General features: G+C 35.5%; 1 protein-coding gene across 19 annotated transcripts in view; it reads right to left on the bottom strand.

Annotated features, from left to right (window-relative positions):
• Window positions 1–876: 876 nt before the first annotated feature.
• Window positions 877–18,076, bottom strand: part of LOC105059946 (uncharacterized) — a 51,310-nt gene continuing 34,110 nt past the window's right edge. For 9 of the 19 annotated variants that reach the window (XM_073244439.1, XM_073244443.1, XM_073244445.1 and 6 more), the window contains 4 exons: window positions 13,805–13,957; window positions 12,530–12,723; window positions 5,539–5,758; window positions 877–1,535 (listed from right to left, as the gene is read on the bottom strand). In XM_073244439.1, the coding sequence (XP_073100540.1) occupies window positions 1,462–1,535; window positions 5,539–5,758; window positions 12,530–12,723; window positions 13,805–13,957 (641 nt within the window). In that variant the 3' untranslated portion in view covers window positions 877–1,461. Of the gene's footprint in view, window positions 1,536–5,538; window positions 5,838–10,729; window positions 10,785–12,529; window positions 12,724–13,804; window positions 13,958–18,076 lie in introns of those variants that run through there. The other 10 variants (XM_073244440.1, XM_073244441.1, XR_012134828.1 and 7 more) reach the window with 10 other exon arrangements.

Below are 18,076 nucleotides of genomic sequence, written 5' to 3'. Positions count from 1 at the left end.
AAAGAGCATAATTTCTTTTTTTAAGAGAGTTTTGCTGCATTGACCCAAAGTCCATGTTATCCCTTCGGGCTACAATAAAATTTGTGTTGCTTTAAGTAATAATTTTTATCAAAGAATACGATAAGGGGATTACCCTTCTCTCTTCTCCCTTCAAGCTAACCCTATTTATCCTTCAAATTTCTAATTTGTCATTTATTTTGAGCCTTCAATCTCTTAAATTGCAAAAAAAAAATGCCATTATAAATAATTTTTTAATTCAAAAAGGGAGTAAAGAAAAAAAATCCAGCCCATCAAGATAGGACCAAAGATTGATATACATTGGTGGGTGGGGCAAAGTAAAAGAGGAGATGAAGTAAGGAAACCTACTGTATGTACAAGAGAGTGCTGAAAAATTACTTTCTCAATGTTGCTCTGCAAAAAATCATCCACAAAGCCTCCTCTTTCAATAGTATTTATGAGAAGAGGTGCATCATGTAATTAAAATTATCTTCCACCTTGTTTGGATAGTCTAAGTCACTACCATGCACATGCCAGACGTTGTTGCCATTTATTCAATATTGGAGACAAGGCATCATATCCATGTTTGTCCAAATAGGTGTAGACAAAAAAATCGGCTTGCGCAGAAGTAAATATGATTGTTTAGAAAAAAAAATGGGGCAATGGAAAATACATAAAGAAGGTTCCGAAGGCCTACATAATACTGCCTTGGAAACTCCTTATTCAACCAAATCCTATTTACCAAGGTACGCCAATCTCCTCATGCCATGTGACGGAAGGAGCCTGTTTCCCAAGTGTTTGACCTAGATATTCTGCTTAGAGGTACTGCCCACTGTTTTTCTTATCAACGCCAAAAAGAAGAAGAAGAAGAAGAAGAAGAAGAAGAAAGAAAATCTGGACCTTAAAATAACAAAATGTTAATGTTATCAATCTAGAATACTTGAGAATGCTAATAATTGAAAGTTGAAACTATTTACAAATTCATGAAGTGCTAAACATGTTGACTGAGATGCACAACGAAACCATTCATGGGCCATCCTGTGAAGCATATCAAATATAGTCACCATTCCATCTTTCTTTGCATAAGAGTATGATATAAATAACCAAAAATGACTCATTGGCACGAGAATTAGTTCCAGCAGCAAGGGAGCATTGATTCGTGAGCAATTTCTTACACCTTGATAGTCCAGCCTTGACAGCTACTAATGAATCACCATTCTGACCTGTGTGAGGACCGCAGCAGAATCATTCCATTAAGAGAACCCACATTTGAATAAATAGAAGACAGGCAATCCATCAAGCATAAGCTAATGCAGCCGACAGATTGTAAATGAAATAAATTAATCAATATCATAATGCAAGAACAATAGTGAAAAAAGAAAGAAAGAAAGAAAAACGTTTAATGGCTTCCACCATTTGTCCAACTATAATATGGATGACGTACAAAAAATCAACCTTCCTTTGTTAGAACCAGTCTATGGACAGATAAACCACAGGAACACTCCCATTTGTCTTCTGCATTGTTCCCAGAGCCAAACCTGTAAAAACATACAGGCAACATTAGGAAACATCCTTCAGTTCATGTCCCCAAATGTCCTGAAACAGATCATCCTTTAAAGTGGGTGTTAAAATAATTGGCAGAGAAATTCTCTTCTAAAGAGGGTTATACTGGAAGGAAACTTAAAGCAACAAATTTAGTTTAAAAAGGCATGAATATTATTAAGACAAGAGTAAGTTGGAGTGGAAAATTCAACAAAATTACTCCCACTGACAGGCAAGAGGTTACAAAAATTATAGTTCAGTATGAAGCACAAAGCCAATGTCCATCAGCAACAAGATAACAATTATGTACAGTACATTCCATGAAGCACTACCAACATATCCCCTTCATCATGTTATAGAAAGAATTAGATATTTTGTCAGGATTCATTTAGTTGACAGTGATTATTAGCATTTAGCTCTGTGCAAATTTTAAATCTTATAATCAACTAAAAATAAAACGTAAAGTACCATTTAAGAAGATTAAGGGAATAAAAAAGCAAGAGAATTTTGGTGAGCCAAGTTAAATCATTTTCTAAGGCTAGCAAGTCAAAACTCCATGCAACTCAGCTAATTTGGGAAAGCTGTGTATGACCCCTATCATGACAGCTGTTTTGACCCAGTCCACCTATGCTTGGGCGGCTTAACAGGTAAAAGAATGAAAAAAATGAAGTTGTGTCAAATCAAATGATTTCTAGTGTGTTTCAAGTTAGAGTGATTTGTCCTTGACTTCAGGCAAGTCAAAAACTCTGATGAATTTAGAACTCCTGAATCAAGCTGTAAAATTTTTCAGTAATATCAATCTCTTAAAGACTTGAAGCTCTCAAAAGCTAAATGGCATAAAATCTTCAGTAATTTTGAATTACTGCATTGGGTGATAAATTCAATAGCTACTTAAAACTGCAAATTTGAGAGCATGGTAGTTGATAGCCTGCCTTAATAATTAAAATCTCCTAGCATTTATACATGAAAGAGGGCTTGGCCAGTAATTCCATTCATTATGCTACGATAAAGGCATTTCCGATTTTCACAATGTTTTTCTCCTGGAGAGATCATGCCTGCAGTGGTCATTATTTAAAATAACAAAAATCATGTGTATTTCTCCTTTGCATTAGTTTAAATACAATTAAATGTATGAAAGAGGATATAATTATAAATTTTTATGTTTACACTAATTATTTCTTAGGTAACTAAGAAGTTATTAGACTTTTAGCTTATTCATTTAATGAATTTTACCATGTTGGATAATATATGCCAACGTCACTGGTTTTGCAGCATAAAGTTCCTAAGTGCAGATGGTTGATTGCCAAGGTGATTCTTTCTAGGATCCTGTCCTTTTTTTTGAAGGATAAAAAAGTTATTCTAACATTTGGATCGGGCCATGCCGCAAAGGTAACTAATGTACAGCAGACCTTTGCTCAAGTAGTATCCACAGCTGAAACAGTTCAAGGAAATCAAATGAAGCAAAGGAAATTTTGTCGGATACATAGCAAACTAGATCTATATTATATCATACAACTCTATACAACATTTTGGTCTTTTATAGGGTTTTTCTGGGATTGATTTAGGATTTAAGTTGTTAATTATAGACAGAGGTTCTTCAACCTCAGAAGACCAAATTTTTTGACGTGTATCACTTTCAAAAGGATTTTGCTAATTGTACATCTTTTACACAAATAAAATTAAAAAAATTAAAATGCCAAAAGAAGAAAAGATTATTCTTAGTTTCACAATCCAAAAGCATGTTAGCAAAGTTGTAATGTATAAGACATAGTTCCCATCCATCCCAATATATGTGTGTGTACACAAAATATTACACACACACACACACACATACATATATGTACGTATGTATGTATGTCCATTCTCCATATATGTGTAAACAACTGTCAACATACTTAATGTTGACAGTTCATGGTTTATACCAACCATAAACCTTACTGGACCAACATCATTATTACAATCCAGAAGGATAAGTTATTCCATACATGTTAACAACTTTTGGTAGGGGATACATCATTTGAATGTGATATTTATGTTATGTCTGAAATGATGTAGATACAACTATGGCTAATTACCTGTACACATAAGAGGTCCTACTGGCATCTTAAATGTTTCAAAGTTACTATAGAAGGTAAAGAGACATCTTCTACCTTAACTATAGAAGGCAAAGAGACCTCTTCTATCTTAACCATTAATTATGCATTTAACAAAAGTTATTATTGCCTCTTGGAGAGTGGAGCCCCAGAAAGAATGTTAATAAAACCAATTTATTTTTTTCCTTTTTTTTTGGCGGGGGAGGGTTGTGAGGGGGGGTGGTGACTTGCCTCCCTTCCCCCCTGCTGGCTCCACCTGTGCATGCCCATGTTGACCAGGGATTGACATGGTGCATGCTGCATGCTGTGGGCACGATACCAATTACATTAGCACAAGCATATTTTGTTTTTATTTTTCAGATTAGATTGCTTTAAATTATTTCATGATATTGCTAAGTTGGTTCATGCATTAAACAATAAAGCTATATATAGTGTGATCCAGTTTAACTGCATTACCCTATCATACAATATGATGGTGTAGATTAAAACTATGGTAGAACTGTCACAACTACAGTAACATCAGATGGGGATCTTCCAAGTACTCCACAGACAACAAACAACCCCCTGCTGGCTCACAGGCTCAGCACTGTTTCAGGGTATACAGTTTAGGATTTGAGGTCTGGTTTTGAGGATTGGGGTTTAGGTTTAGGGTAGGGTACAGGGCAGAACCATTTCATTTCACTCTTTATGCTGCAGAACACAGTTACTTCTGCACACATGCGAGGCCTGTACCAACACCGGCCCAGTACGATATGCATGGCCAGCATAGAACAGCATGGAATGCGACCTAAAACCTGATTTCCATTAACGTTCTTGAACATTTTCTTTGGATAGATAATGGTACTCAACTACTAGAATTCCAAAACTTACTAAAGCAATCCTTTGGAAAGAATCATCATGATTTGACAATCTTAATGAAGTGCGAGACATTTTGATTAGATAAGGGGACCGGGAGGAGAAAGTGATCTTTTATTGAAAGAGGACACAGTTTGAGATGGAAATAGATACGAAATCATTCAAAAAGTTGATGGGTATTTTGTATAGATATAATGAGTCAAGAAAAAAACAAGAAAATGCATATTTTAGGAATCGGTGGTGGTGCTTTATTTAGTCATGCAGTTCTTTTCTATGCTTTACAAAATGTCATATAACATAATTATTGTTAACAAGCTTTATGTCATCTATCTGGTCCAACATTAAAGAATGATGCATGATCATGGAAAGTTGAAGAATGTTATAAGGCCAGCTATCAGCCTCGCATCATCAGCTCTTAAAATCCAGGCCACGGCATCTCTGGATAAAAGAGGAGCTTACCATGAAATAAAAAGGCTAGTTGTTGGGTAAAAGATTAATCTTGTTGGTCACACAACTTAAGCTCATGCAACTGCAGAGCATATAGAAAATAACATAGAATTAGGTTTCTAAATGGTTTTATTGGTTACCACTTAGTTCCATCTTCTCTTCTTCTTGCACTTCCTCATTTTAAATCTTCCTTTTCTTGTTTTCCTAAAATAAACTTTCTCACAATTAATCAATCACAATAGGATGGTATGAGTTTTTTCTTGTATGCTATTCTCATCATAAATACAAATGGTGCACAAAGGCTCTCCACACATGAATTCATAATGAAATTCATACTTAACCAAAGATTCTAACTCTATCATCATGCTTAACAAATTAGACACCTTTGCATGGAGAAAAGGTGAAACTTTGCTGCACAAATGAATTTCCACAAAGGAAATGAACTGTGGTGTTGGTAAGAGGAATTTCAATACCTATAATAGACGTAATTGTTTATGTACCTCCTGATTTCACAAAATTTACTCATAGCAAGAGATTCACTGTTGTCATCATGAAAGATTGAGGAAACCATACAAAAAAGGAGGGAAAAACAAAAATCTTCTACCTGAGTTGACAGGATATGCATATCGTGCAGAATGATATGTGGTTTTCATCATCCCCAACAAAGCCCCAACCACTTCAGGTTTTGAAAAGCTGTCCTCTCTGAAATGATTCGGAAAGCTACCTCCTGATGGTAGTCCTCCTGAGGTTCCCAAGAATAGTTCTGAACTATGTGCTAGCATCTGATCATGGTTCCAGACAGCAGCCAAGGAGTACATGTCTCTCTGTTTCCCATGGGAGAAAGCAGAAACGTAATCACTGCTCGGTATAGACTTTAACTAGATAATCAGAAGTTATGCAAACCTGCAAGGTTCTATCAGTCAAAACATGCATGAAATAAATGCTCATCACTAGACATGTTTTAAATGGAAAGTCTTATGTGCATCTAAATGAATCCATCCAGAAAACAGTCAGGGGAATTAAACGGAACTAGCTTAGAAGAATGAGACTCACTTCTTTGATAGTCTACAAACTACAAAAAGTGGAAGCCTTGATGCATAACATAAAGCATCATGATTTTCCCTATAGGATTTAGATATCTAAGAAAAATAATGTTATAACTGTTAGAATTCAACTGATTCTCAGTGATATTTCCAGTTCTTTCCAAATTTATTTATTGAGGTTTTTGTGTCATACCAAAGAATTAAAACCAGCCCTTCCCCATTCTGCCACAGTTGAAAGGAGCAAGGCCAATGTTACTCTTAACTCTCAAGTCTTATCTTCCACTTAAGAATATGTTTATGGGCTTTTGGCCCTGCAGCCATGTGCATATGCACCCAATCTTGTGTGGCATTGAAGGCCAGGATGCAGTCAAGTGCACAAGTGGGCTTGTTCTCCTTTATAATTTAAATGTTTGCAATCAAAGCCATTGGGCTCTCTGGCATGCAAAGATTCAATTCCTGTGGGAGCGGACCCTCCCAACATTTTCGTGAAATGAGGTGCCATGTCTTGATGCTAAAGATGGTGGAAGTCGCATCCCATCTGATCTAAATCCTTGTAACATCCTGACACTTGGGACAGTGACATCTAGCCATCCCACCATGACCTAAATCCTTGCTCGTAGGGAATAGTAGGCATCAAGGTTATCTCAATACCAGACCCTATACCAGTACCATCCTATTACAATGTTGATACACAATTCAAGAAAGTACAGATGGTGTACCGAGTGTTGCTACGGTATAAGACACCATACCGGTACAAGATCGGTATGGTACGGTATGGAGTATACCAGATGGTTCAGCCTAGTATGGTATTCCATGGTAGGCATTGAGCTCTAGTTTGATCAAACTGATGGTGCAGCTATTGGATGCCAAGGGACCCTATTGGCAATGTCAGGGGAGAGCACAAGGCAATATATAGGTGAAGTTATAGCTTGAGAGCTTCTTTGCTGCATCAATTTCACAAGAGGGTGCTGATAAAGCTCTTAGCAAAGCAAATATATGTGCTTAGATCCCAAAAAAGGCTTTACTTTTGTTTGTTCTTATTCTCTATTATATCATATTATTACTATTATCTTGCATACTTAACATTAATTTTGGACCTTGCCTATAAAGAAGATTCAAAAAGTGTTTGCAAATATTCTTCTTTTTTATTTTGCTATTAGATTTGATCACAAAATTCAATAAGATCATGTTCCACAGGTCAAATGTGAACAAAACTTAATGATTTGTAGTGATGTATCTTAACATTAGTTAGCTTTTGACTTAGTTCACACAAAATGCATGCAAAAATTCAATAAAGATTCATATCTCCTTTTTTTTTGTAATGTCTATAGACAAGAGGGAGAAACCTTTTGCTCTCCACTAATCATCAAAACTAAAAGGTTTGAGAAAAAACCTATCTCACTCCCACGTCATCCATATAGTCGCTGCCTTATTAAATGCCAAAATAAAAGGAAAGGATTAATTTTATAAACTTTCGTGATTTTGGGATATCCTAAAGCCAAATTATTTGTGACTTTCTTTTCCCTTCAATATTGACATTGAGAATCAAAAGTTTGGCCAAAAGTTAATAAAAAAACAGAAAATTTCAAATAATAAGTCACATCTTCAAATAAATTGCCGTGTCATCCCACGTCTCGACATGCTCAGCTGTTGCCTTAGGAATCCAAACATACCTTCCATATATGCTAAACTCTTTTAAAATGTTTGAGTGTTTGACCACGATTTTAAGTATCGATCTGCACCACGACATATCATACTAACTCAGTAAGGTATTGGTACATTACAGGGGCTCAATACCTTCTACCTACATATGATGGGTGTTGTGCTTATCATGTGTTGTTGTGGGGGCATACCATACCATCGAATACGTTACTAGTAGAGGGCCTTGTTAACATGGGAACATGTGTGCCAAGGCCAAAGCAGCAACATCAAAGCAAAAGGGGCAACTCCTGAGGAATTTAAATTGATGGCCATCATAAACATGTGGTGGCACTCAACTTACAACTTACGAGCACCCAAAGAACAAAAACTTTTGCAGCGTTGGGATGCATCTTAGGTAGCAGGAACAAACAAGCATAGAAAATAACATAGAAAGAATTTCAAGATGAAACACTACTAGTTCCTTCATCTTCAAATAGGCTTCTAGCACAACTTGAATTGTAATAATTGAAGTTGAGATGAGGAAGTTATGGCCAATTTATTGAAGATCTGTCAACACTGACAAAGTTGCAGTTATTTACAAAAATACCATTTGTGACCTTAAAAGCAAGGGCAATTTTTCTTATATTTTTAGTTAGATTTTCTTATTTATTTCTTCTAAAAATAATTGTTAGAGGAGTTTTAAGTCCTATCATACTTGGAAAAATATTTTTTGCTACTATCTCTTTATTTTCTATAGATAGATTGTGTCTTTTGGGAATTAGGAAAGCCTAAAGATCTTGGAAGATGTCTTTCATAAATACCCATATATACCTGCCTTTCGCATCATAATGAATTGCATCAAAGCTTTTGAGTTATATTGGTGAGAGATCTTGGTTATCACCGTAACAATAAGTTATCGGAATAGGGCTCCATATTGAGACTTAAGGTATTGTGCTTGGCTATTACTGTGCGAATCCAAATATTTCGGACTATATCTTTCGGTCTAGTCTATTCAAAATTTTGGATATGATTATTCAAACCTGATGCATTGACATCCATGCAAATGTTACTTCCACTTCAGAAAAACCAAAATAATTAGAAGAGATACAAATGGCTTTTGGATCAGCTTTATTTGTCAAGAAACAAAACTCAAAATTCATGTTCCATCTTGATTAGTTGACTTAAAACGGTCCACACTAAGCAGTTCCTCCTACCTTTTCTTTCCCTGTTCACCTAGTTTAGAAAGGGTTTCATCTCTTTTTCCACAGACCATATCTATCTATTAAGATCCAAGGAAATTTGCAAGTAAAAATTACTTCCCATTTTGTTTCCTTTTTTGTCTCGTTTTGCTATTGTCGAATTGCATCCAATTGAGTTCGCTCCCTCTCCTCTTAAACCTTACAAAATACAAACAAAGAAGCTCTGAAAAGGGTTTTGCAATTTTATTTGTTTCTTTTTCTTCAGACATAAAGATCTTTTCAAAACAAATTTTCAGTTGTTACTCTCAAGTCTCAACAAAACTGCTTAAGTTTAATGATGTGTAAGATGTGCTCGACATAGCAAGTGAGCACACAAAAAAGAATTTAAAAGATTTAATTACAAAATTTAGTAAAAATCATACTTCACATGCCTTAAAGTGGACAAAACTTAATGCTTAGTCTATGGTTATGTATCTTAATATACTTAAGCTTGATGCTTAACTCACACAAAATGCCATGCAAAAATTCTAAAAAAATATGCATCATTTTTTCATTTTCCCCTAACTCCAACTAATTAAATGAATAGGAGACAGAAATACCCCCAACCCCCGCCCCCAAAAAAAAGAAAAAAAAGTGAAAATCTAGAGAAAACCCATGAAAAAAGCTAGCTTGCTGCAGTGTCATTAATATTTTAACTGCCAAAAAGATAAGGATAGATTTTGGTGCTCACCGTTTACCGTTGATTATAAAATATCCCAAAAAGAAAGTCTGTTAGGAGTTAGGATCTTTTGCCTCCTTTCATATTGGAGTTATGAGAACATTTACTTGGGTAGAAACCACAAAACAAGATGAACATACTTGAGTAAAAAGCATTATTTCACCCTAAAACTGCCTAGTCATCTGATAGATTTCCACATGCTCATAATTGCTTGAAATCGAAATGTTTGATGACATCAATGCTAATTTTATATTGTTCCAGCTGGATCCCTTTGTTGGGCCTTCCCGACCCACATCCACTAACAGTACAAAAAAAATCCGTAGAAATTAACCCATCTTTTTGAACTTTTGGATCAACTTTGTTTGGACTTTGTAAAGGATCCGAACTTGGGAAGTCATTTTTCCTCTTGACTGACTTACAACCATCACATATGAACAATTATATATACATATATTCACATAAATATACACACATATACATACATATATACATACATACAAAACAACAAACATATATACATAATATTCTCTTTCCTTCCTAACTCAGTTTCTGTATATACATTAGTTGGATTTCATCTCCTTCTGCACAAAACACACCTATCTATCATAATATAAGAAAATCCACAAGTGCAAAGATCTTCTCAATTGTCGCTTCATCTTTTCTTTTTTTGCCTATTCTTGTTTGCTAGTGTTCTAACTTCTAACTGTGTCTGACTGCATTAACTTCCTCTCTTAATCCTAAAAATGAGATTGTAGATAGAAGTTCAAGCCATCACATCAACTTATTGGAAGACTACTGAGATGTATGAACCTGCAATTAGGGTTTACATAAATTATCAACTAGACAGAACAAGATGGTGAAACCTTTTTAATTTTTTAAATTGTTTCTAAAATCTTCAGAGTTCAGAGCTTTGGGTAGAGAAGATCCATTACTTTCAAAAGAGAATAAAAAAATACAAGCATGAAAAGCAGAAGTTTTGTCCAAATGCTATATTCAACATCCATGTCCATATGCTATCTCACAAATGTTAGAGAAACAAAAACACAAAACAATGATGATGCCAAACAGGCCCTCAATCATTGTTATAGTTTTTTAATAAATTACAAGGTGGCTGCCACCTGATTATTTGAACTATTTTAAGAAAAATGAGCATAAAATGTTGGGTCAAAAAACAAAAAGGAAGGTGTAACACACCTAGACAGTAGTTGCAGAATAATCTGAAAGAATTTGATGCTGACCAAGTTTTTACCTTGACAACAATAAACAGGGAAGATAGGTCTATTAGGCAAAAAAGAAATAAACAACAAGGTAGGTTGGTTTTGTTTAATCTCAAGCTCGAATCATTTCATAAAGAAATCTTGAAAAGAGCAATGCTACATGAAAAGGCACCACCAGAAAATGAGAGGATGTGACTGAGAAGTTGACAAAAAATTGATAGCATAGATAAACAGATTGTCCTTCTAATAGTGAATTTGGCCCACTAAATAACAGATAAACAAGGCTCTTTTAGAAGTAACAGCACAATATGGAAGTAGATTCATTCCAGAACAACAAACAAAACCACCTCCCACTAAGAACAGAAACTAAGATCAACTTTAGAGCATGAAGATCAGGTATTTCTTGAGATCCAAGAAAGTACATGAAATCTGGAGCTTCACAGCTTAGAAAAGAAAAAAAGTGGCAGAATGCAAGACCTCTAACATGTGATACAGCAATAGAGAGATGTACTATGGTTCAACTTCTCAACAGCCTCACTCCAATACTCGAGACCCTAGATGGAAGAGCAGCAGCTCTGGAGAAAAACAACATAAAACAATATCCCAGAAAGGCCACTCAAGTCCTCATTTAAAGCTATGGGCTTCTTGGAGAGGCTTCTTGCCTCAAAAGTCAAATTGCTCACCAACCTCACCCAACACCTCATGCTTCTTTCCCAAGAATCCCCACAATATAACTATTCCTACAAATAAGCCAAGAGATCAAAGTGATCCAAAATCTGTTCCAAATAAGACTTGACAAGAATTGGGAAACTAAATAACAAAAACACCAATGGACTGGACAGACCCCACTAAGACAACCACAAAAACTAATTTTTGACTTAGAATAGTAATAATACATTTATTTTTTTATGGTTATTATTTTGCACCAGTAGTCCAATAAGCATTTTGCTGCTAGAAATAAGGCTAAAATGAAGTATGATGAGGAGGCGTTTATGCTTTTAAAAAGACCAAAGAACATTTTTTTTAATTGTTTGCCCTTCTCTTTTAACAAAATATCCATTGCCACGGAGACATCAAAGTTTCCAGAATTTATAGTCCCCTACTGTTGAAGAATTTATACCAATCATAAAATAATCCTTTCTCATTATTTATTACATAGTCTCAATCTGTCAGGTATTCTAGAGGATCTATGAGCCATGAGGTATCTTCACAGAAGTTTTTCTTATGTACATTGATATACACACTTGCATATATGCACACAAAATAGACAGCTCATCCATCAGTACATATGTCATTTTGAACAAAGTGCATATTTCGAAGTTAGACTTGAAAAACATAAATTGGAGAACCCAGTCTCAGAGGACTATAGGAAACAGCTAAGCTGCATGAGACCACCTATCCCCTAGCCAGGTGCCTAGGTGGTGCCCAAATGTCAAAGCGGACCCAAACAAACAATATAAGGAAAATCTAAAAAGGGAATAAATACAGAAAATGAAACATATGGTATCAAATAAAATGTAACCAGTCAATTGAAAGCAACAATTTGATACTAATTCATAAACAGATCCCACCTTCCATAGTCAAACATGATTCCAAAGCATCAAGACAGGCACAACTAGTGGCCAAGGCAGCCTTCTTAAAATATATATATATATATTAAAATATATATCAGGAGTACTTGAAAGAAAGAACAAATTATTAACTGGTCTCTTAGTAAGTATCTAAATAAAGGTGAGCTGTTTTAAACCTTCATTTGAGGAACATCATCCCTGTTTACCTCATGTAATAATTTACTAGAAGGTGAGACTTGTCTAGACATCATACCCTTGTCCTTCATTAATTCTGGCATTAGGGAATCACTGGCGCCATGCTTTTCTGCACATGCCTCGCGATATAGATGGCCAAGTTCTAATCGGAGATGATTGTTGCCTTGCAAGTGGTAAATTTTGGTAGCAAGTGGAACTGGAGCATCTGATATTGTTAAATCAATATGGGTGTCAGATACTCTATAACATCACAATCTTTTTTTTTTTCTTTTTTGTGGGGTGATATCATGATAATTTTGAGGAATAAGAGGATGAAATATGCATTAAAGAACTACAATAATTTAAAAGGAAGAGAAGTAGTGTAAAGCAACATTATGCCATGAAGATAACAAAATATCTTCGGAGACCAAGACATTTTGATCATTTACCAGAGAGTAAATCAAGGATTTCTCAAGTTCAACTCATGGGACAACATGGTCTAAGAAAGGCCTCAATGTAATGCAAATAATCATGCAAGGCAGATCATATTGACCAGATGCACAAGTCTTGTGTTCACTAGAAGCAACAAAGGATTAGAATACCATGTAAAATATACATAATTCATCTCTATTTGAAGATGCATTAACCATTCTATTTTCAGGACATTATACTAATGATGTCAATAAGTTGGGTTGGATTCCCTCTAAGTCTGTCAGCCATTTCACCAATATGGCTCAGATGTCATTTACCATAAAGTAAAAAGCATCTGTTAAGGTGAAATAAAATTTGGCTTAGGATATCCAAACTAAATCAAGTTCAATCCATCGAATATCTTTGGTTATCATCAATGAGATGGGTAGGCTGGCCCTTACAGGGTAAGGGTTAGGCAAAATTCCTTTACCAAATGGGACAGGATATGTTTAGTGTCTGCAATAAACTTTTAGAGCAAGGGTGACCACCTAACCTGGACTAATCAAGTGACATTCCTATATACAAAAACATGCATACTCGACATGCAATTAAGAATTTGCTAATTGACAGTTTAGAAAGAATAATAACCTACTGTCCTGTAGCACTAATAAACTATCTAAGAGATCAAATATTTTCAAGCAAGAGAAACCTAAGTACTGTCCAATTTCCTAGTCTAATCAAAAGAGTAAATTACAATTCAATGATTAATATTCAAGATTAACCTATGTACCACACAATTGTTTAGGACTAAACATTTTAATATATTTGATGTGCTTTGTTTGTCCCTGTAAGCATGTTTGAACATGAGTACTTCAACAATAAGTCAGGGGACTTACTCCTCCTAAGATACTCCTTAGACTTCTGATATCTGTTCAGAGCATTAGAAGGCATTTCTGTTCCTGCATTTGGTATCTTAGACTTCTGATATCTGTTCAGAGCATTACCAGGTACTTCCGTTCCTGCATTCGGTATCTTGTGATGTCCCCTGCCTGAAAGAACACAAAAGAACAATCATGTCCTGTTAATTCAACACATGCAAGACTCCAAAATCCAGTATATCATAGAAAGTAGTTTCGCCATTTTGGTACTAGACCCCATACCATGTCGGCATGCCCGGTACGGTACCCGGCTAGGCATACCAAGTGTTGGTATACCCCCGATACTGCATACCAGTTTGGTACTGATATGGTACACTACGGTCGGTACGCACCGGTGCAGCAAACCATGAATTATTATAAACTAATGTTGATGGAGAAAGATTTAAATAGGCTGGCATATCCACAGAGTCAAGTGAAAATGCATGCTTGGAGATCATCTTGTGAATACACTTGGGGATCCCACAAAAAAAAAAAGTTAGATAGTTAGTGAGAGAATTTGCTCAACGATATGGGATGTACAAAACTAGTTCTTAAGCTCGACTATTTGACCATCACCAAGCCAAAGATGAATTCCGCTAAGCTTTGGTACTCAGTTGATAAATCAGCCTCAAATGATGCATTTGGATCCATATATACTGATATCTTAAATTGTCATTCGAGTTGTCTTTCCCATTAATAATTATTTACTAAAGGATATCATGCATCTATTAAAGGAAGATGGTAATAAGAAAAAGAATAAAGGTTTTGTTCAGAACTTCAGATACAATGCAAAATTTGAGTAAAGAGAGACCACGCAAATTTTTCATGTCCCCTCATGTGGGTGAAGATATTGCTGCTAGAGATGGACTTTAATGTCAGTGGCCCAGTGAAGATATATTATCACACCTCACACATGTTATTATTCACATAGTAAGCATTCTTCTATCCATGTGTGGACAGCACAAAGAGATAGATATTTACTCCATAATGATAATACAGGACCATTAAGCCAATATCATGACCAAGTTTCCTGTGAATTTTCAGTGTCATCTTATTTCTCTGAAACATCACATGGGATATATATTATGCTACTGGACTCCTTGGTTACCCCAAAGTACCTGCACTCAACACCTAAAAAGGGTTACTTGTATGACACCTGGGCATGGGTAACTAAGCATTCTTATGCTAAGTATGGATGTCCCAAAAAAGCAAGAAGTTTCATAATTTTATATAATTCAAATCCTAATGACACCTGTAAGCTAAAATCCAGAAGTTTCATAATTTTATATAATTCAAATCCTAATGACACCTGTAAGCTAAAATTTTGAATTTCAAAATCAAATATTAACCCAAAAAGGTTATTTGCAAAATTATAATCTGATTAAAAATTTTTTTTAGATTTATTGTTTAGAGTCCAGCTAAATGAGGATGCAGCACAGAGAAAAGAACTACAATTTGTTTCCTCTCTTCTCCAACCATATAAACACCTCCTACTTCACTACCATGTCCCATCCACGAAGCACTATCGCCCTCCATACTAAATCAGGTCAGTTACATCTCTGTGTGTGTGTGTGTGTGCGCGCGCGTGCAGTTCCTTCAATCTTCTCTATAGCAGCCATCTACCTCAAAACCTAACCAACAGCCCAACCCATCTTTCTCCCAATGACAATCTAAAGTTCCTTTTCTTCCCCTCATTCTAAGACACCCAAAGCCTCCCACCCTTTTATCTCCTCTATGCTATCACACCGCCCTACGTGACCTAACTCTCTCTTGCGGTCTTGCCAATATATCCTTCCCTCTGACCCATGACATTAGCCCTTTTCCTCTCCCTCCTTGCACAATCCAAGATCATATCCCTTGTAAAACGTAACCAATTGACCCATAAGTTTTATTACTATAGTTATGTCAGAAAAATCTTGGACATTATGCTCCTTGATGTAGAGGCATGTGTAAGTCATGTCAGAATTTGCTTCTGGAAAAACCTAAAGAGATTTTTTTCTTTAAATCATGGCTTCAATTCTATGGTGACTACCAAAACCAGAAGTAATATTGATTGTATTTGTGTTTCACTTTTCTTTCCTACACCCACATTCAACTACAATGGAAATTGTCTGTGGCATCGCTCTAAAAAAATGCAGGCCCCAAATGGGTCAGGGTGTCTATTGGGTTTCTTCTCGTCCCTTCTAGCTTCTCTTTCTTCCTTCCACTTGTCTATCCATGAAAAGCCACCAGAAGCTATGCTGATATATCCTTTTTTCTGATCTATTTCTTCTAAAATTCACAACACGCAAAACAAATAGAAATGGAAGGGGGCTTCACCTTGTAAGTTTATGCTGACAACTTTCAAAATTGTAGAAGGCATAACTCTTTTATTTTCCTTGTGGGACATTTGCAAATAATGCAATTCATCCAGTATTTGGTTCGTGAATCTGAGGACATTTGGATCTGTAAGTTAGGTAACTCTTGAAGCAAGTTTGTTATGAACTGATTTGCTACAGTTCCATAATATTTAATTTCACATTCAATTCATGCACAGACAAGCACATCAATCAGATATTGAGAATAAGAATGTGATTTCTAATGGCCAATCAAGCAGCACAAATGTTACAGATTCTAGAAACCATGATATCCTAGTTTCATAGAATCAAGTGATCCAAATTCTCGAGTTGAACTCTAGTCATCCAAAACATAGCCTTATAGAATAGAATAATCAGAAACTTACATACGTATCCACCCCTTTACAGCATAATGAAGTTCATGCGACAAAGAATATATGCAATGGGCCCATTCCATAGTTTGAATTTGACATGCCTTTATGACAGGCTGTCAACCTGACATAGGATTTCTAAGCACCAGTTTAAAGATGCCATTGTGTGTAAGCCAATCATTTTCTTTATGTTATAACAGAAGCATCACTAGCTATGGGTCTCAAAGTAGTAGTCATGGAATACAATACTGGACCAAACCACCTAATTCAGTCAGTATCATAACATACCTACCAGGAATTAGGATGGCTCATGGTCTTGGTATGAAATGGGGTCCAAACCAGTGCTAGTCCCTGTAGAGCTAAACCATGCAGAACCAAGCAGTTCCATGCAGTTCAGCCTTGTATGGGCTTGATTTGGGCCCAAATAAGCCCTCCCCCTCAATAATTGAGGGAGAAAATGTCACATGTTTTCTCCTTTTGTTTCACCTATGAGAGACATAAGAGAGGAGAGAGAGGTAGAGAGTGGAAGGGTGAAAAGAGAGGCTAGATCCCGTAAATGGACAACAATTAAAAAAAAGGAAAGCATATCAAATTTTGCATTTTTGCCATGTTGTAATCTTAGTCAAATATATGCAATGTCATAACTTTTTGATTGTTTGATATTTATTTTATTTTTATTAAAATACATTTTTGGATAAACAATTATTAAAAACAAAGATGTTAGATTCCATAAATTAGTATCATGTTTGGGGTCTAGCATTCTATCTGATGTCTTTTTTGACAACAATTTGATTAATTTTCAGTATATTCATTGCTTCTTGTATAAAAGCCCAACTTTGAAGTAATTCCTAGATTAATTATGCTACTAGTGCTTAATATGGGCTGAAAAAATTATATGTGGTATCTCCTATCAAAGACCACATTACACATAATTAAGATTTACTTTTCAAGATTATATTTATATTAAATATCCTTCATTACTTTTCAAGTGGTATCATCCTCCCAACCTCCGTCAGGCCATAAAATGCTCAATTCTTTTATGGATTTTTGCCATGCTACTCGACGGAGCATTAGTATTAGCATGGCTATCCGATACATACAGCCTACCAGGATCCTGGGCTAGCATAATACCAAGGTTGGAGTAAAGTCCCAGGGCCCAACTGCAAACATGACCCATACATGTATGAGGGACATCAACACTCGACTTGGAATTTAACATATGCATGTATGTTGCATTTCCAGTTTTATAATATAAGTATTTTAGAATTTCAATATTGTACTTAGTTAATTTAACATATATTATATAGTCACACCACCCTTTAGGCATGCAATATAAAAAACTAAAGTATATTACATTTAAACATCAAAAATGAACTAAGAAAACCCTAATTTTCACTCAAAACTAAATCAAGGAAGCCTAAAAACCTTGAAAAAGTTTTAAAAAAACAAAGAATAGGATTTTGTGTACTAGTATAGCTTGATATGATGCAGGACTAATAATGGATCACATCGGTCTCCCACCGGTTCATAGTTCGGTACCAACA

The sequence above is a fragment of the Elaeis guineensis genome, chromosome 10, assembly GCF_000442705.2.
Source record: "Elaeis guineensis isolate ETL-2024a chromosome 10, EG11, whole genome shotgun sequence".
NCBI lineage: Eukaryota > Viridiplantae > Streptophyta > Magnoliopsida > Arecales > Arecaceae > Elaeis > Elaeis guineensis.
This window is presented reverse-complemented; position numbering and strand designations above follow the sequence as displayed.